Raw genomic sequence first — 20,332 nt, 5'->3', positions numbered from 1 at the left:
CCGGGTTGGAGCAGGAGCAGGTTCGAGGGCTTCCCATCTTCAAGATGGCGAGAGCCCGGGGATGTGCTTCACCTCGCCTCCCCCACCTGAGGGGTGGGGTTGGCAGGCTGGCACATCCCCTGTCCTTATTTGGAGTTTCCGGCCAAGCTTCCCGCCAGAGTGGGGGGTTGCAGTGGCCTGGGGAAACTCACAGAGGCGGCATGCCTTTGAAGCTTCCCCCTGCCCATCCTGGGGTAGGAGATTTAGCACCTCGCCCACGATGTGCATTGTTGCAGGCCCAGGAGAGCAGGGGCTCTCCTTCCCAAGGTTCCAGCAACATGTCTGCTATGTGGCAGCCTGGGCAGCCTCAGAACAGACGGGGATGGTAGGTTAGGTTTTAGGGGGCATCTCTAAGATGCCCTCTGGGGTGCTTGGTACATTAAATCCCACACTGGCATCAGTGTGGGTTTAATGTGCTGAGAAGTTTGATACCAAACTTCTCAGTCTTCAGTGCTGCCTTTATGGTGCTGTGGAGTTCGTTTTTGACGGGCTCTCAGCACCATGTACTCTTAAAGGCAGCCCTGCACTTACAGTGCCCAGGAATGGACCTGGGTACTGTGGGGACACAGGGCTCCAGTGTCCACACCATTGGCATAGGGCACCCAGCTAGAGGGGTGACTGATGTATGCCATGGCAGTGTAAGGGATGGGCATGGCACACAGGGATGTGTGCCATGTCGACTCTTTGTTTTGTCTTGTACCCAGACACCCAGCCTGCAAGGGAAGTGTGTGTGTGTAGGGGTACAGGGTCTCTAAGGGTGGCACAATGAGTGCTGCAGCCCTTAGAGGCCTTCCCTGGTCACAAGGCCCTGGGTACCTAGGGTACCATTTACCAGGGGCTGACATGTTGCCAGGGTTTGCCAATTTGTGCCAATTTGTGTTTTGTGTTTCTAGTGAAGGAACATAGGCCCTGGGCACCTGATTAGCAGGAGTCCAGGGTACACTCAGTCAAAGTACATTCAGCAATTTAGCAAAAAGTGGGGGCATACCATGCAATAAAGATGACACTTTCCCACACAACCCCCCCCCCCCCCCCAAATGAAAGGTGATGAGACTAACCTTGCATTGGCATTGGCAGTACCTGGTCTGTGTTCTACTTCAAAGTCCATTCCCTGTAGGGAGATGGACCACCTTAGTAGTTTTGGATTTTCCCCTTTCATCTGCATTAGCCACCTGAGAGGTCTGTGGTCAGTTTGAACCAGGAAGTGAGTACCAAACAAGTATGGCCTCAACTTCTTCAGGGACCAAACCACAGAAAAGCCCTCCCTCTCAATGGCACTCCAACGCTGCTCTCTGGGGAGTAGCCTCCTGCTTATAAAAGCAACAGGTTGGTCTTGGCCTTCATCATTCGTCTGGGATAGGACCGCTCCTATCCCTAGCTCTGAGGCATCAGTCTGCACTATGAACTGCTTGGCATAATCTGGAGCTTTTAGAATTGGTGCTGAGCACATTGCTTCTTTTAGGGTGTCAAACGCCTTTTGGCAACTAACTGTCCAGTTAACTTTCTTGGGCATCTTCTTGGAGGTGAGTTCTGTGAGGGGGTCACAATGGACCCATATCCTTTCACAAATCTCCTGTAGTACCCAGTCAAGCCAAGGAATGCCCTGACCTGAGTCTGGGTTGTTGGAGCTATCCAGTCCATGATGGCCTGGATCTTGGGTTGTAAGGGCTGTACTTGGCCTCCACCTACAAGGTGGCCCAAGTACACCACAGTGCCCCGCCCTATCTGGCATTTGGATGCCTTGATAGTGAGACCTGCACTGTGCAGAGCCTCTAAAACCTTTCCCAGATGGATCAGGTGATCCTGCCAGGTGGAGCTAAAGACAGCAATATCATCAAGATAAGCTGCACTAAAGGACTCCAGCCCAGTCAGGACATAGTTCACCAACCTTTGGAAAGTGGCAGGGGCATTCTTTAACCCAAAGGGAATTACAGTAAACTGATAATGCCCATCAGGGGTGGAGAATGCTGTCTTTTCTTTTGCTCCTGGGGTCATGCCAATCTGCCAGTACCCTGCAGTCAAGTCAAAGGTACTGAGAAATTGGGCAGACCCTAATTTATCTATCAGTTCATCTGCTCTTGGAATAGGGTGAGCATCTGTCTTGGTGACAGAGATGAGCCCTCTATAGTCCACACAGAACCTCATCTCTCTCTTTTCACCCTGTTGATGAGGTTTGGGGATCAGAACCACTGGGCTAGCCCAGGGGCTCTCAGAGGGTTCAATGACCCCTTACTCCAGCATCTTGCTGACCTCAGCTTTGATGCTTTCCTTAACTTGGTCTGACTGTCGATAGATTTTGTTTTTGACAGGTGCACTGTCACCAGTGTCCACATCATGGGTACACCAGTTTGTCAGACCAGGGGTCAGGGAAAAGAGGCTAGCATACCTTAGCAAGACTTGCTTGCAGTCAGTCTGCTGTTGGGCAGAGAGGGTGTCTGAAAAGGCCACACCATCCACTGACCCATCTTGTGGGCTGTAGGAGAGGAGGTCAGGGAGAGGTTCACTCTCTGCTTCCTGTTCCTCATCAGTCACCATCAGCATGGTGATGACAGCCCTGTCATTGTAGAGTTTGAGGCGGTTCACATGGATGACCCTTTTGGGTGTCCTGCTAGTGCCCAGGTCAACTAGATAGGTGACCTCACTGTTTTTCTCTAGGAGAGGGTAAGGGCCACTCCATTTATCTCGGAGAGCCCTTGGTGCCACTGGCTCCAAAACCCACACCTGTTGCCCAGGTTGAAATTCAACCATTGCAGCTTTTTGGTCATACCAGTGCTTCTGGAGCTCCTGGCTGGCCTCAAGGTTCTTGGATGCTTATTCCATGTACTCGGCCATTCTGGACCTTAGGCCAAGCACATAGTCCACTATGTCTTATTTGGGCTCTTGAAGAGGCCTCTCCCAGCCCTCTTTTAGAAGACACAGTGGTCCCCTCACAGGATGACCAAACAGAAGTTCAAAGGGTGAGAAACCTACTCCCTTCTGTGGCACTTCACTGTAAGCGAAAAGCAGGCATGGTAACAGGACACCCCATCTCCTTTTGAGTTTTTCAGGGAGACCCATGATCATACCTTTCAATGTCTTGTTGAATCTCTCAACAAGGCCATTGGTTTGTGGGTGGTAGGGTGTAGTAAACTTGTACTGCACTCCACACTCCTTCCACATGTGTGTTAGGTAAGCAGACATGAAGATAAATAATAATAGTTTCTCCCCTGACGAAGGGCTTTGACAGCCCGAAATGCATTGGGCAACCAGGTCATCATATGTGCAACTTCAATACTTACATCGGAATTTACAGTATTTAAAGAGATGATTTGAGAATCTTTTGAACATCCAATAAACTGATACAATTTTGGAACAACCATAAGGACTACTAATTCATTAAAGTTTAGGATTAATTTCCAATTGTGAGTGCAAACTGGGAGACACGCTCCTGACCTAGGAACGTGCTTTCACCTTATATTTATATCCCTACTCAGGGGGATTTACCCTATTGCACCTATAACTCACTTGAACCTCAACTACCACAATTGATTAAACACGAGTGTGCTTACCCTGTTTTTTTCTTGCTCTCTATGGTATAGATACATCTTGATGTCATTGGTTGCTGCAATGAGGGAGTCTCATTGTTTTTATTTGGCTGAAATCTTGATTGCAAAGTATCAAGGAGCCGGTGTGCGTTGTTGTAGTCGAAGATTCCTAAATTCTTGGGCTTTTTCCATTACTTTGGCTGGGTGTTGTGGAAAGGAGATAGGGCGGTAGTTTGCTAGCGTGAGCAGTATATTGACCATTGCGTGTTACCAGACATCCGGTAACATCTTCGTGGTGAAAGAGTAATTACGGTGTGGGTTGAGGACTTTGCTATGAGATCAGCTTCCATGTTGTAGATGTGGTGGGAACAGGGGGCAGTGGGCGCCCTAGAGTGGATGGCTTTTATGATTTCGTGCATGGTGAATACTTTACAGGACATCAGGGTTTTGCCATGGGTGTTTGATGGGAGGCTGGAGGCGATGGTGTATTGGGTTGGTTGAGGGTCGAGGGTATTGTATATGGTTTTTATTTTGTATTTGAGGAAGTCCTGTGAGTGAATGATGCAGTTGGTGGTTAGAGAAGTGAAGTTTTTGATGATTGTGAAGATTTATTTTATGCTGTTGTCATGCACTCCGCTAAGGCCTTCTTCTTTGATTTTTTGATTATTTGAGTTTTTGTGAGTGGGATCACACCCTCAAAGGACTCCCAACATGTTTCCCTAGCTGCCCTGCATCATCTCCATATGTAAGAGTAGCTGGTGGTATCTGGTGCTCCAGAACAGTCGTGCCTACAGTTTGGGAACTTGTGACAGTGAATTCTGGCACAGGACGGATGCATTTGCACTTCCATAAATGAACATCTCTTGAGAGCGGGGATTATGGAGTGGGTTGGACTCCAGTGGGTTGGCCAAGAGCCCTGACCAAGGATTGTGTTCAAATCTCTCCTGGCAGATTTTAATGTATAAAGTGATGGTCCTGGATAGAGACGCAGCAGTATGGAGATGAGAAATAGGTGTACAGAACCCATAGAGTAAACAACGAGTATTCTAACAGTCTACAGTGTCCAGTCTGAGTAATAGAATGACATGCAAAAATGGAGAGTAGATCCTAAATTCATTACAGCCACTTTAGACTTGGTCAACTTTCTGTTTACTAACCATGCTTCAGCTGTCTTAAATTGTAATTACACATACTAAATATAGGGACTGAAAACAGTAGTAACTTGGCTGATTGTGAATAGTGCTAGACTTTGGGTTCTGTCTCTTTCAAAATCTCAAGTGTTCATTTGCTCCACAGCAATCAAGGAAAAACTCTGACCAGACTGCTGATGCCTCAGGTGGTGGAAGCCAAGGAGAAGGTGCTAGCATGCCAACATCGCAGTGTGAAGGTCAACCAATGACTAGGCAAAAGGTGAGCATTTGGCTGCAGGAAGCCTCAAGGCATGTTTAATGCATTAATAGTAAAACACATGGAGAAAAACTGACCTCGGGTCCGCTTTAGTATACACTTAAAAAGTTTGAAATAAATGTATTATGGTCATTCTTGTAAAAAGCAAAATACATGGTAGTTGTCATAAGAAATCTTCAGATTTAATAACAGGAATCAAAACAGGAACATACATAGTTCATAACAGAGGGTAGGAAAGTCAACAGGAAACATTAAGGATAAACAGAGGAACATTTCATAACATATCCCCCTTCCTTACAAAATAAAAAGAAAGGAAAGAAAAGAAAAGAAAACGAAAGAGCAAGGCAGAAGGGCAAATAAATGAAGAAAAGGAGCAGACTGAACAAACAAACAAAGACTTGAGGAAGGCGATGGAAAAATAGAAGGAATATATATATATAGGAATGCTGTGATTTGCTGGCTGCATCCTGAGTAGAAAGTTGCAGCTGCCATTTTATCGATTGGGAATGGTTCACTGGGCTGAACGTTTCTATGAAAGCTAACATAAGAGGTCAGGGTGGAGGAACTCTGATCCCATGTTTGAGAAATGGGGGTGTTAGTGACACAAGTTAGGTGTGCAAAATAAAAAAAAATTAATCACAGGCGATATTCGTGATGTTGCTGTGACTGCCAGCGTAGCCATAACCCGTGTACTGTCAAGGGGGCATCGTGACCTTTGCGGCAAAATCACAAATATTGATAAAAATATTTAATATATAAATATATATATATATATATATATATATATATATAATATATATATATATATATATATATATATATATATAATGAGCAATAATATCCTTATGAGGGAAACACTTTAGTGCTGGTGCCGGCGTCGATGAAAGGACCCGTCCTCGTTTGAAATTCCAAAAGCAAATGAAGAAAAACGCCGCACTCGCTCCAGTGTAGTCAGTTGGTGTTTATTGACTACATAGCTCTTCACCTACGCGTTTCAAGCTGGACACAGCTCCTGATCACGGTAGTTTTACAAGTCTTTTTTCAATTTCCTTATTTTATACCAAGATGTCACATGAGCTGATGGTGGTGCATTGTGGACTTGGTAGTCCGTCTAATGTTATAATAACATTTATTTTGTTGTATGGGTTCATTTATGTAATGGTTCATAATCAATTGTGATGGATGGTTCCTTATCAATTGAAAATTGATTAAATTAATTTAATTAAATTAAGTAATTTAAATTGAATTCAATTAAATTAAATTAAATTGTTTGGCCTGAGTGGCCTAAAATGAGCAAAGGTTAGGTTTCCTAAATTACGGCATTTAGCATAGTTGCTATTGTCTACTCGTATTATTGCTCATAGTTTTGGGGGCTGAGTGCCCTGTTATTACATAAAAAATGTTTTGAAACCAATCAACAAAGAAATGTGTTATACCAATAGCTTGACATGGACATCTAATCACTCCGAGAAAAAGAGAAATGAAAAAGAAGAAGGAGAGAAAGAATTATGAGATTATGAGGAAAAGATGGGAGTCAAAGATAAGAATAGAAAAGAGAGAAGGGAGAATAAGTAAGGAAACATGGTACGCAATGGAACGGGAGAAGAGTTGAGATATGGCAGTCATTAAATTTCATTATGCTTATTTGTACAGAGATCTACAGATGTACATGCATCTCCTCATCCCCATTAAGTCCAAACGGATTCTTGGTTTTGAACCGTATTATAAGTTTGGATTCTAGTCGTCGTAGTTTTTGAGTTCTATTGCCTCCTCTTTCATGATTTGGTATTGATGCTAGACCTGAATATTTAATGTCTAACCAAGTTTTGCCCTGATGTTGCTGGTTATGCTTTGCTATTGCGTAGGTGTTATCTTTATTTTGAATCGCTCGAATATGTTCCAATATGCGTTTTTTCAATGGACAAATTGTTGATCCTATGTATCGTTGGCCACAGCAACATTCAATTAGATATACGACAAATTGGGATTCACAGGTGATGGTGCCCTTGATTTCAAAAGTTTGGCCTTTGGGGTCTTTGATCGTTCGTAGATTTCTTCCCACTTTGCAAGCCTTGCATTTGAGGCATTTGGTGAATCCTGGTTGTCTTTTTTGAAGCCAAGTCTCTGTTTTTTTGGTCTCAAAATGGCTGTGAACCAGTGTGTCCTGAATTGAAGGTGCTTTTCTATAAGAAATCAATGGTTGGTTTCCTATTTTTGTTCCAATATCAGGATCCTTTTTGATTATATTCCAATATTTCATTATTGTTTTACGAATTTTAAAACTCTCTTTGGAATATGTCAGGATGAGTCTTGGTGGATCATTATTCGATGCTTTGGTTTTGTTTTTGTCTTTGCAAGTTAAAGTTTGGGCTCTTGATTTCTGTCTAGCTTTGATCTCACCATTTGTAATATCCTTATGTTTATATCCCCTTTGAAGAAAACGTTTTTTGGTGTCTTCAAATTTAGCCTCCATTTCTTCCGGTTCGGAACAATTTCTTTTCATTCTTAGAAATTCTCCGTAAGGAATACTTCTTTTTAAATTCTCTGGGTGGAAGCTATTTCCATGGAGGATACTATTCGTAGCTGTTTTTTTTACGAAATAGAGTAGTGTGTATCTTGTTGCATTTTATATACACCTTGGTGTCCAAGAATTCAATTTCCTTCTGTTGGATGTTAAAGGTGAATGTTAGACCAACGTCGTTCTGATTTAGTATTGTTATGTACTCTATCAGTTTGTCTTTAGATCCCTTCCAAAGAAGGAAGAGATCATCAATGAAACGCAGCCATAATGCTATATTGCCAGTGTATAGGTCGTTTTCTTCTCTCCAAGCCACGTTTTTCTCCCACCAACCCATGGTGAGATTGGCGTAGCTTGGAGAGAAGGAAACTCCCATAGCAGTTCCGCGTTTCTGCGAGTACGTGTGTTTATTGAACAAAAACACATTATTGGTTAGACATACTTCGATCATTTCTAGTAGCATAGTAGAATGCTGTAGGTCGCCAATAGGTCTCTGTTTCAGACAGTAGGCAATGGCAGCTAGCCCAATATTGTGATTGATAGAAGTGTACAAAGACACGACATCAATGGTTACCAGCAAATATTCGGGGTGCCAATCTGTTTCCATCAGGATTCTCAAGAAGTCCCCAGTGATTTGTCCAAGTTGAAGGGAGTCTGAGACACAGCCTAAAGTGAGAGAGGCATTGCTGATTTTTGTCCAGAAAGGGGAAATGGTGTGGTTAAGTTCTTTTATGATTGTGGATGGGATTGGGTCCATAGTGTGGGAGGAAGGTTTGAGGTTAGAAATTATACTGAAAACCTCATTTTCCGACATTAGCTCAAAGTCGGACCAATGTGCATTGTTTTTTAGCTGGAGGCAGACCTGATTGTCCTTGGTAAGAACTCTTTCTGAATGATCAGGGGTGATTAGAGTGGGGCAGGTTAAGAGGGAAGGAGGATTAGAGGTTTGGATGAAGGATTGATCAATTTTCGAGACTTTATTAGTGAAGAAGGTGCCAATTTCTTCACAACGCTCATTGGTGACTTTGATTTCTTGAGAGGGAGTGCAGTTAGTTTGGCTTTTAACAATGTTGAAGAGTTCTCTCTGTCTGTTTTTCATCAGATGTAGTTGGCTGCGGAAGAAAGATGCCTTTTCACTGAAAATGTGTTTTTTGTATGCTTGCCGAGCAGATCTTAGTTGCGCTAGGTGTAAGGTCGAGGGGTTTAGTCTCCAAGACCTTTCCGTTTGTCTGAGACGACGCCTTTCCTCATTCAGATCCACGTTAAACCAGGGTTTCGATTTGGTTCGCCTCAATTGTTTGAGTTTGAGAGGAGCTACTTGGTCTAGAACCTCTGTCATTTTTGAGTTAAAGTGTGTGGTGAGGTCATCAGCCATCGATGATGAGGGTTGGAGTTGAAGATGGGCATGAATCCTGGATTCAACTTCGGATAAATGGATTGCTTTGATATTTCTGGTCCAGTGTTTAGGTTTGTCATCACGAATAGGTTGGTGTAAGACAAGTGCATCAATCTTGAACAGAATGAGGTGGTGGTCGGACCAGTCAATGGGAGAAATCGCTCTCAGAGAGACCAGATCATTGTTGGTAATGATCGCATCCAGTGTTGCACCTTTGATGTGAGTTGGTTTATTACAGAGTTGTTTGAGGTTATATATTTCAAGTAGGTTGGATAGGTTCTGGGCAGTGGAATCCTCTGCGTCGTTCCAGTGGATATTGAGGTCACCCAGGAACACGTCTCTAGTGTCTGTCATGGAGAACCGTGATATTAGGTCTGTTAGTTCTTCGGGGAAAAGGGTATGCTCTCAAGGAGGATGGTAGATGGTGTGGAATTTGATGGGTGAGGTGCCCTTGGCAGTGAGTTCGACACCCAGGTATTCAAACGATAGGTATTCTGCAGGTTTAAATTTGGTAATCTGTATTCCTGCCTTGTGGATGATGGCTAGTCCACCCCCCGTTTTGATCGATCTGTCTTGTCTGATGATGGTGTACCCTGGAGGGGTGAGAATGTCAAGAATGGGGTGGAGTGGACATTGCGCCAGAATTCAGTGAGGAAAGCGATGTCAATTTCTTCAGCGAGTAGAGCTTCAGCAATGTCTGTGGCATGTTGTACTGCTGATCTGCAGTTGAGGAGCATGCAAGAGAGAGGACGGGGAGCCTCGATGATGGGGGAGTAAGGTGGATAGAGGAGTATTGAGCAGGAGGTCTAGGCGAGTGGACATTTTTAGGGATTCTGTTAGTGCCGATAATAACAGGGATGTGGCAAGGGGCTGACTTCTGGCTCAAAGCGAGGTAAGAGTCGTTGATCATCAGATTAGGTATCGAAAAGGGTTGGCGATCCCGGTTGGGTCGAGGTGCCTGACTCGCTGATGGACTGGAGGGACGAGGGGTGCACTGTGGGGCCAAGGGAGCGGTATTGAGTGGGGTGGGAGGAAATCTACTTGGGGAGAGGGAGCACGACGGCTTGGTCCTGTTGAGAAGATCTTATTGTAAATATAGGAAATCATCAGCAAGGGAGTTAATTTTCAGCTCCATTCTGTTCAGTTGCTGTGCTATTGAGCTGAAAAAGTTTAAGGTTTTTAGGCAGGGGCCGAGAATGACTTGGGTCTTTGGAGGGAAAGTGGACAGGGGTCGGGGATTAGACGGAATCAGTGGGATTAGGAGAGGGGAGAGGTTGGACGCGGGGAACCGGATAAGTAATGCTCCCATTCAAGGAGTTCAAAGGAGGAGTAGAGGGTCTATTGTCCAAGTGAGGAGGGAGAGAAATTCTAGGTAAGAAGTCAGAGTTCCGGGAAATGTCAATGAGATAAGCGGTGGAGGAAGGTTGTATATGTGGGTGAGCGACGGCGAAGGGGGAGCGTGTAGTGATAAATGAGTTTATAGGATTGGTGAGGACATTGGCCATGGGGATGTCATGGGGTTGTCAGTGAGGTAATCGGTGGAGACCGGTTGTGTCTGTGGATGTGGGACATCGGAGGGGGAGTGTGCAGTGGTAGTAGGGGGGAGATGACGTTGGACATGGGGGAAGTAAGGGTCGGGGGAAAAGGGTCTGTGTTGGAGGAAGAGGTATTTTGTGAGTGAGGGTTCAGACGGGTCGAGCGGAGAGTGCCTGTGGGGATTTCAGTCGCGGGAGGGCAGAGGTTGGAGTCCGATCTGGATTGGTCTTGTGGTGTTTGTTAATTGTGAGTTTGTTGTTCCTAGTGTGCTCAGTAGATGTAATAGTTGTGGGTGTTTGGCGGAGAGTAATTATAGGGGTAGTGTGATTATAGAGAGTGATGGTGGATGTCCATGAGTTGAAGAGAGGTTCTTCAGGGCAGGGAGATTGGATCAGTTTCACGTTATTAGTAAGGGTGATGGTGGGTTGGGGGATATGGTTTGATGTATCAGTTGAGTTAACGAGGAAAGAAGTGTGGGGAAGTGGCGGTCAAAAGTGGTGAGGTGCGGGTCGGTGGCCTGTATGAGAATGGTTCCAGTTCTGTAGATGGAGATGGTGAGTTCCCCTTTGAAGCTCGGGGTAGATGGTGGTGGAGATTTTTTCACCATAGGGAATGAATACTGACTTGGCGACTTGAAGGTGAAGAGAGAAGGTGGTTTTCCATTTAGCCAGGCGATTTGTGTAGAAAATGAAGTTAGTTTTCGTGTTGCCGTTGGACGCTGTGTGGTAGTTATCTACAATGAGTGTTTCCGGTTGTTGTTTTAGAGTACTATGCTTGAAGTTCTTTTTTGCATTACTGGTCATTTTGTCTGGGTAGTTAATGGACCAGGAGTTGGGTCCGTAGCACACAAGATTCGAGTTCCGGGTGGGGTAAGGTGGGAGCATGGTTGAACTGTAGAAATTCCGAGATACAATCAGGATTCAGGCCAATGAAGAAAAGCCGAGGCACAGTTCGGAATCAAGCATAAGGCAGGGTGGTAGTTATCATACAATTTTATGCAGTATTTACACTAAACTTTAAAGTGCCATATTAACTGCAGTGTAAAATTACATTAAAATTCTCATTCGGGGGGGGGGGGGCGGGCTCGTGCCTGCGATAAATGTAAAGGGTCAACTCGCTCCGCACTCTCAAAAAGCTCCAGTGAAAGTGTTCAGTGTCGTGGATGATGTGGGAATCAAACATCCTCCGAAAAAAATGGCTGCTGCCCAAAGTTCCTGTGCCCCCAAAACAAATAGAAGCACACACAGGTCAGAGCACGCTCAATCTAAGCCACCACATGGAGCCAGCAAGGCTCAAGAGCCGAAGTTTATGTAGCCACCAAGCCGCCTCTACAAAGAGTTCAAGTGCCCTCAGGGCTGATGCCCAGTGAAGCACTCGATGCTGATGGGGGAGGGGCACTGTGCTACAAAAACAATATCGGCCCCAATGCTGATCAGTTCTCAAGACCCCCCGGGTCGCTGATAACCCTGTAGTCAAGGATAAGATGGGGGGGGGGGAGTTTAATAACGATGCCCCCGACCTCCACAGGGCCCCGGAAAAACCGGCCTCCTGCCTCCGCAGCCCACTCAATAATCATTTAGAAAGCAGCCCTCCACTCAAAGGGGCACAAAGCGCCACTCCACTGTTTATAGCCACATGGCCCACAACGCATAGTTTCTGCAGCCTCCAACCACCCATGCCTATATAACCACACACAACCCCTTTCCCACATCTTTCTGATGGCTTCCTTCCGTCTACTCTGGATAGCACAAACACCCTCTGAGATAGGCCCCCAAAGCCACACAGTAAGGGCAGTATGACCCTCCTCCACCCTACAAAATCACCAAATCCTTCAGGGCTTTTTTGTGGTAGTCTTACCTGTTCTCAACACACTAAAGATCCTAGAGCTCCTGTGTTGTAACGCACGTTGTATGCACATATTCCACATATGAGCCAGCTTAGCTGCGCTGCCCCTTTTTATCCGTTAAATATGCATGTAGCTCAGTACATTAGCGAGCCTACTGCAAATGTGTGTGTGTCTTATTTTTATTTTGTATGTTTTGGGCACAGGTTGAAACAGTCTTTGAGGTGAACTACTAATTTCTACTGGTTTAATGTCTATGATAGCCCATAAACAACCTGTGTTGTTGCTGGGGCCTCATTCCCACATTTCTGCCAGTTTTCACAAAGCCTTGTAAGAATGCGCTTTTTCGAGATAAGCACACGATTTATAGGGTCCTTTTGTTCCACCATAAAAATTCCTTGTGTCCTGTTTAGGAGTGGAGTGGAGTTGGGGTTTTTATCACCCTTCTGTCCGTTTGTCTGGAAACCCTATCCAGAGGTCAGCTACATCTGGTGCCAGGTTACAAATATTGTGGACAAATATTTACTGTTTGCGATAAATCCAGGGCTTGTTCTACCGTAACTTTTAATAATTGTGTCTGCTTTTGAATTTAGTATAATATGGCTATCAGTGCTTCAAATGTAAAAAAAAAAGTGTCAGAACTTAATTATTGGAATGGGTTTTGAGGGTTTCGTAAAGGTGTGTTATCAACTAAGCTGCCCACATCCCATAATAAAGCAAGTAGGTTAAATAAGTCTACTTAAGTTAGTTGCATTTACAACTCAGGGGGCGCTTTCCTTAAAAATTGCCTGCACATAGCTGCCAAAATTTCAGCTTGCTATATGTAACTTTTTTCATAATTTAAGTGTAATTATAACTGACTTTTAACAACTATAAGTAACACTTTCTTACAGGCAAAAGCAAGCAAGTTTAACGTCAAGCGCAATTTTCAAACAATGCAAAAGGTTTAAGCCCCTGCCAATCTTGTGCCTATCAGGTATAAACGCATATATATTTTCGGATCACTGACATAATATCCAGAAGGAGAATATCGACTTGCCAAAATATCGAGGAAAAAATATAGAATGCCAAAATATCGAATCCCTATCTACAAACAGGTAAGTGCAAAAATATAGAATCCAAAATATCGATATTAAAAATATAGGTGCCGATTCGGATCCTGGAGAAACCGGGTACGAACCGTCGGTCGGAGCGTTTTCTACGTCCGACTCGTACCCGGGAAATAAACATTACAAACATGGAAGTACGATTCCCACGGAAACACCATTTCCGTACGAATCGTAAAAAACATCGACCGACGAAAATATACATACGAATGTGATCCGGGAATGCTCCGACGTGACGTCGGGACGCATTCAGGCTGCGGTTCGCGAACCAGGAAGTACGATCCGCACCGACGTCACCCCGCACGGATTATATTTTCCGGCTGCCAAAAACTGCCGGGAAATCAGGACGACGCGCACAAGGAGCACCTGTACGCGACGGACAGCCATGGACCCGAACCTACGTGTCATCCCAGCCCTCATAGCAGTCCTCCTGCTCTACAGGCACCGACACAGACGCCACAGAAGGTCAGAATAACACCTAGGGGCAAAGGGGGGGGCAGGGGCAGGACACATAACCCCACACAAGTCACAAATCACACATGCCCTGGACATACCTGACCTGCAGGACCTGGTCACCTCGAGGGGGTGGGGGCGTGTCCAGCAACGCAAGCGTCCGCCACAACGGAAGTGGATGTTGACGCGAACCGGCAACACAACAATACCGGTATGTACCGTCCCCTGGCATTAAGAGCGTGGGTACGGGCCGTACCACGCCTATCACTACGTCACCCCAACAATGGCGGTACGGCCCGTACCCACGTAATAATGGCCTGGGGACGGGCCGTACCAGCATTGTTGGGGTGATGTAGGGGTACGTGTGGTACGACCCGTACCCACGCTCTGAAGGGCTGGGGACGGTGCGTACCCCTACGGCACCCCATTGGGGGTCTGCACCGTACCCAGGCCCTCAGAGCGTTGGTACCGATCGTACCACGCGTACCCCCACATCACCCCAACAATGCTGGTACGGCCCGTACCCAGGACATTAGAACGTGGGTACGGGCCGTACCGCCATTGTCGGGGTGACGTACTGGTGGGCATGGTACGGCCCATACCCACACTCTTAAGGCCTGGGGATGGTACGTACCCAGGCCTGCAAACCGTGGGTACGGGAATGTACGGAGCATACCCCCACCCATGTATGAATGGAGCGTACCCCCACCCCACCAGTGTATGTACGGACCGTACCCCCACCCCACCAGTGTATGTACGGACCGTACCCCCACCCGTGTATGCATGCAGCGTACCAACTCCCCACCCGTGTATGTACGGACCGTACCCCCACCCGTGTATGAATGGAGCGTACCCACACACCACCAGTGTATGTACGGAGCGTACCCACACCTGTGTATGAATGGAGCGTACCCACACCCGTGTATGTCCCGACCGTACATGCCCAGACATAGGAGGGGTGTGTGCAGAGTCCTCCCAGCAGTGCCCAGACATAGGAGGGGTGTGTGCAGAGTCCTCCCAGCAGTGCCCAGACACAGGAGGGGTGTGTGCAGACTCCTCCCAGCAGTGCCCAGACACTGGAGGGGTGGGTGCATGGAAAGAAAAGGGTGCAGTACCCACAGATACAATGGCCACAATTGTCAGTCAGGTGCTCAAAGACGGAAAAAAGTCCAGATTCAATTCGGACGGGGGACATTTTTCCAGGATCCGAATCGGCACCTTAGTTAGTCAAAATATCGAATTTTTTAAATGTCTTAAAAGTAATGTAAAATTAATGAGATAATAAATATAATTAACTAAAACATACTTAAAAATACTTAAATAACTTTACAATTAATAAATAATGAATGTAAGTAAAAACTATTTTAATTTTTAATACCTATATATTAACGTAATATTAATAAAAAATATTCAATATTTTTAGCGTAGGATAGCGGGCGGGTAAAATTTACTATTACCACTCCAGTAAGTCCAACAGTAGGGAAAGCATTCCCACTCCAGAGAGTGCAACTGTAGGGAAAGCGCTGGATAGCGGGAGGGTAAAAATTACTATTCCCACTCCAGAGAGTGCAACAGTAGGGAAAACATTGGATAGTATAGGGGTAAAATTTACTATTCCCACTCCAGTGAGTGCAACAGTAGGGAAAGCGTTGGATAGCGTAGGGGTAAAAATTACTATTCCCACTCCAAAGAGTGCAACAGTAGGGAAAGCGTTGGATAGAGTAGGGGTAAAAATTACTATTCCCACTACATAGAGTGCAACAGTAGGGAAAGCATTGGATAGCGGGAGGGTAAAATGTACTATTCCCACTCCAGTGAGTGCAACAGTAGGGAAAGCATTGGATAGCATAGGGGTAAAAATTTACTATTCCCACTCCAGTGAGTGCAACAGTAGGGAAAACATCAGATGGCGTAGGGGTAAAAATTACTATTCCCACCCCAAAGAGTGCCACAGTAGGGAAAGCGTTGGATAGAGTAGGGGTAAAAATTACTATTCCCACTCCAGAAAGTGCAACAGTAGGGAAAGCATTGGATAGCGGGAGGGTAAAATTTACTATTCCCACTCCAGTGAGTGCAACAGTAGGGAAAGCATTGGATAGCATAGGGGTAAAAATGTACTATTCCCACTCCAGTGAGTGCAACAGTAGGGAAAACATCAGATGGCGTAGGGGTAAAAATTACTATTCCCACCCCAAAGAGTGCCACAGTAGGGAAAGCGTTGGATAGCGTAGGGGTAAAAATTACTATTCTCACTCCAGAGAGTGCAACAGTAGGGAAAGCATTGGATAGCGGGAGGGTAAAATTTACTATTCCCACTCCAGTGAGTGCAACAGTAGGGAAAGCATTGGATAGCATAGGGGTAAAAATTACTATTCCTACTCCAGTGAGTGCAATAGTAGGGAAAGCGTTGGATAGCGTAGGGGTAACAATTACTATTCCCACTCCAGTGAGTGCAATAGTAGGAAAAATAATAATATAATATGTTATTAAAAATAAATTAATTATTAATACTAATAAAAAAAGTATTAAAATTATTTACCAATCACACAATCTTTAATAATTAATTATTTATAAATACCAATAATTGTTTTAATTAATTACCTATTAATAATTAATTAACAACCAATTAATTTCCAATACCAAAAAATAATAAATACAAATAATACCAATTAATAATTAATTAATAATTAATTAATTATCAATATACAAAAATACTTTAAAAAATTAATTATTTACAATTAAATTACTTCCCACCATATTCCCCTATAAACCCACAACCCGCTACAAATAATAAATTAATACAATTAACATACTTATCAATTAAACAATGAATACAAATTAATTACCGATTAATACACATTAATAATCAATTAATAATTAATAAACAACCAATTAATTTTCAATACCAAAAATTGATAAATAATAAAAAAATACCAATTAATAATTAACAGTACATTAATTATCAATACACAAAAATATTTTCAATAATTACTTAATTATAATTAAATTACTTCCCACCCTATTACCCTATAAACCCACAACCCGCTCCCAATAATAAATTAGTACAATTAATATAATTATCAATTAACCAATTAATACAAATTAATTACCAATTAATAAAAAATAATTACGAATTATTACAAATTAATTACCAATGTATAATTAATTACAATAAATTAATTATCAATACCAATTAATAATTACTTAATAACAATTAAATTACTTCTCACCCTATTCCCCTATAAACCCACAACCCGCTACGGAATTAAATTACAAAAAAATTAAATAACATAAAATTAATTACTTTAAAAATATTCAAACATACATTCCAAAATTAATACATACTATTAACACATATACTAACACTTAAAACACTATAAAAAAATTCGATATTTTTAACAACTATATTATGACTGTCGATATTACTTACTTCGATATTATGTACATCGATATTTCTTACCTGATTTTCGATATTCTTCACCACTATATTTTGGCAATTCGATATTCTGTCCATTCAATATTAAAAACTCGATATTCTGTCCAGTCGATTTTTTTTTCTCGATATTTTGAGTGTTTACCATATTTTCTGATGCTGCCTAGGTTGGCTCCGTCTTGCACAGGTACATATAGTTTTGTAGCATGTTCTTAGTGTGGCATCTGCCTTTGTATTGTTATTACTGATTACATTCTATTTTTGTACTATGCTGTTTTTATTTAGTTAACCCCTTCGCTGCCAGGCCTTTTCCCCCTCCTATGCCAAGCCTTTTTTTGGCTACTTGGGGTAGTGCGCGATGAGGCTCCTGTAACGTTTTGACCACATTAGGAATCCACGCCAAATTTGCGTCCTTTTCTTCCAACATCATGGAGATTCTAAAGGTACTCAGGGTTTGTGGATTCCCCTGGAGGGGTCCCAGAAATTAGCCAAAATACAGCAAAATTTTGGATTTTTGGGAAAAATTGGAAAAACGGGCTGCAAATGAAAGCGTCTGGGTTTTTCTCTGCAAATGTTATCAAAAAAGGGCTTGTGGGGCTGAAATCACCATTTTTCCAGCTTTTAGGGAATGACAGACTTTTGACAGAAAACCAAAAATTTTTACACAGTTTTGGCATTTTTCTGGGACATAGTCAATTTTTGCTATTTTTTGTGCTTTCAACCTCCTTCCAGTTAATGGTAGAAATGGGTGTGAACGTAATAATGGATCCTGGAAAGCTATACATTTTAGAAAAGTAGACAAAATTCTGAATTCAGCAAGGGGTCATTTGTGTGGATCCATCAAGGTTTCTTTATAGAAAGTAACAGTTAAATATAGGAAAAATTGAAAATTAGTTGAATAAAACAGCCTTTTGTGTCAACGTTTTCACCTGTAACTTCTTCTAATTATGACAGCTGTTTGAAAGCAATATACTGTTACATCCGTTGGACCTTACTGGTTCACCAAGAACCCGACGAACCCAGAGCCAAAAACTGAGCAGCAACTTGCAATGGTTTTTTATTATGTTCCGGGTAAATAGCAATTATTGTGGGAAAATGTATAAATGGAAAAATCGGTATGAAAGACACCTATGTATTTCTAAAATGGGAACAAATTATAGAGTTTAGAAACAGTACATATGTGCACCTTTTCGAAATTGGGAAATTGGGAATACTCATACTAGCATGAGAATTATCGGTCATTTTTCAAAATGACTTCTTTTTTACACAAAGTCATTCATTTGGAAGGCAGAAATGCATCAAAAATCAATAGGTAATAACAGGTGCTTTACAAATCTGAATTACCCCAAGTCTCCCAATAAAAATGGTACCTCACTTGTGTGGGTAGGCATAGTGCCCACGACAGGAAATGGCTCAAAACCCAACGTGAACACACCACATTTTCACAATGAAAATGTACCCTTTTTTTAGCGAAGTGTCTAGCTGTAGTTTTTAAACACTAGCTCTGCCGGCACGTAGTAAAATGTTGCAAACCTATAAATTTTTGAGAACTGGACACCCAGGGGAATCCAGGGTGGGGTAACTTGACTGCCTCCCACCAGGTTCTATTACCCAAAATCCCTTGCAAACCTAAAAAATTGTCCCCAAATTTTTTTTCCCACATTTCTGTGGTGGAAAGTTCTGGAATCTGCATGGATCTACACATTTCCACCCACCCCGCGTTCCCCTGAGTCTTACGAGAAAAATGGTACCTCACTTGTGCGGGTCGGCGTAGTGCCCGCGACAGGAAACCGCGCAAAACGCAACGTGGTCACACCTCAATTTCGCAGTGAAAAATGACCCTTTTTTGGCAAAGTGCCTAACTCTAGTTTTTGAACCCTAGCTCTGCGGGCACCTTGGGAAACCTACCAAACCTATACATTTTTTAAATCTAGACACCCAGGGGAATCCAGGATGGGGTGACTTTTCTGCCTCCCACCAGGGTCTGTTACCCAGAATCCCTTGCAAACCTAAATAGTTTTTAAAAAAACCATATTTTCTCCACATTTCTGTGGTGGAAAGTTCCGGAATCTGCGCGTATCCACAAATTTCCACCCACCCCGCGTTACCCAAAGTCTTACCGAGAAAAACGGTACCTCACTTGTGCGGGTCGGCCTAGTGCTCACGACAGGAAACGGCGCAAAACGCAACGTGGTCACACCTCAATTTCGCAGTGAAAAATGACCCCTTTTTGGCAAAGTGCCTAGCTGTAGTTTTTGAACCCTAGCTCTGCGGGCACCTTGGGAAACCTACCAAACCCACACATTTCTAAAAACTAGACACCCAGGGGAATCCAGGATGGGGGAACTTGACTGCCTCCCACCAGGGTCTGTTACCCAGAATCCCTTGCAAACCTACAAAATTGACCAAAAAACCACATTTTCCCCACATTTCTGTGGTGGAAAGTTCTGGAATCTGCGTGGATCCACACATTTCCACCCACCCCGCATTCCCCAAAGTCTTATGAGAAAAATGGTACCTCACTTGTGCGGGTCAGCATAGTGCCCGCGATGGTAAATGGCGCAAAACGCAACGTGGTCACACCTCAAATTCGCAGTGAAAAATGACCCATTTTTGGCAAAGTGCCTAGCTGTAGTTTTTGAACCCTAGCTCTGCGGACACCTTGGGAAACCTAGCAAACCTATACATTTTTGAAAACTAGACACCCAGAGGAATCCAGGATGGGGTGACTTGACTGCCTCCCACCAGGGTCTGTTACCCAGAATCCCTTGCAAACCTAAAAACTGTAAAAAAAAACACATTTTCCCCACATTTCTGTGGTGGAAAGTTCCGGAATCTGCGTGGATCCACAAATTTCCACCCACCCCACGTTCCCCAAAGTCTTACGGCAAAAATGGTACCTCACTTGTGTGGGAGGCCCAAGTACCCGTGACATCAAAATTGCCTATCTCAAAACCACCTGGTTTTGCAAGGGGGTCACTTGGGTTGTTGGCCCGGTGCTCGGTGGCCATCTAGGGAAACCTACCAAACCCATACATTTCTGAAAACTAGACACCCGGGGGCTTCCAGGGAGGTAT

The 20,332-nt window shown here is 43.8% G+C and overlaps 1 protein-coding gene across 5 annotated transcripts in view; it reads left to right on the top strand.

Moving 5' to 3' along the window:
- The window catches only part of LOC146839649 (serine protease FAM111A-like), a 243,946-nt gene that overhangs the window by 111,197 nt on the left and 112,417 nt on the right, over positions 1–20,332 (top strand). For all 5 annotated transcript variants that reach the window (XM_085651740.1, XM_085651743.1, XM_085651741.1 and 2 more), the window contains one exon: positions 4,860–4,973. In XM_085651740.1, coding sequence (XP_085507866.1) covers positions 4,860–4,973 — 114 coding nt within the window. The remainder of the gene's footprint in view (positions 1–4,859; positions 4,974–20,332) is intronic.

The sequence above is a fragment of the Triturus cristatus genome, chromosome 4_1 (assembly GCF_964204655.1).
Source record: "Triturus cristatus chromosome 4_1, aTriCri1.1, whole genome shotgun sequence".
NCBI lineage: Eukaryota > Metazoa > Chordata > Amphibia > Caudata > Salamandridae > Triturus > Triturus cristatus.
Note: the sequence above shows the minus strand (reverse complement) of the source record. Positions and strands in the feature narration are given on the sequence as shown.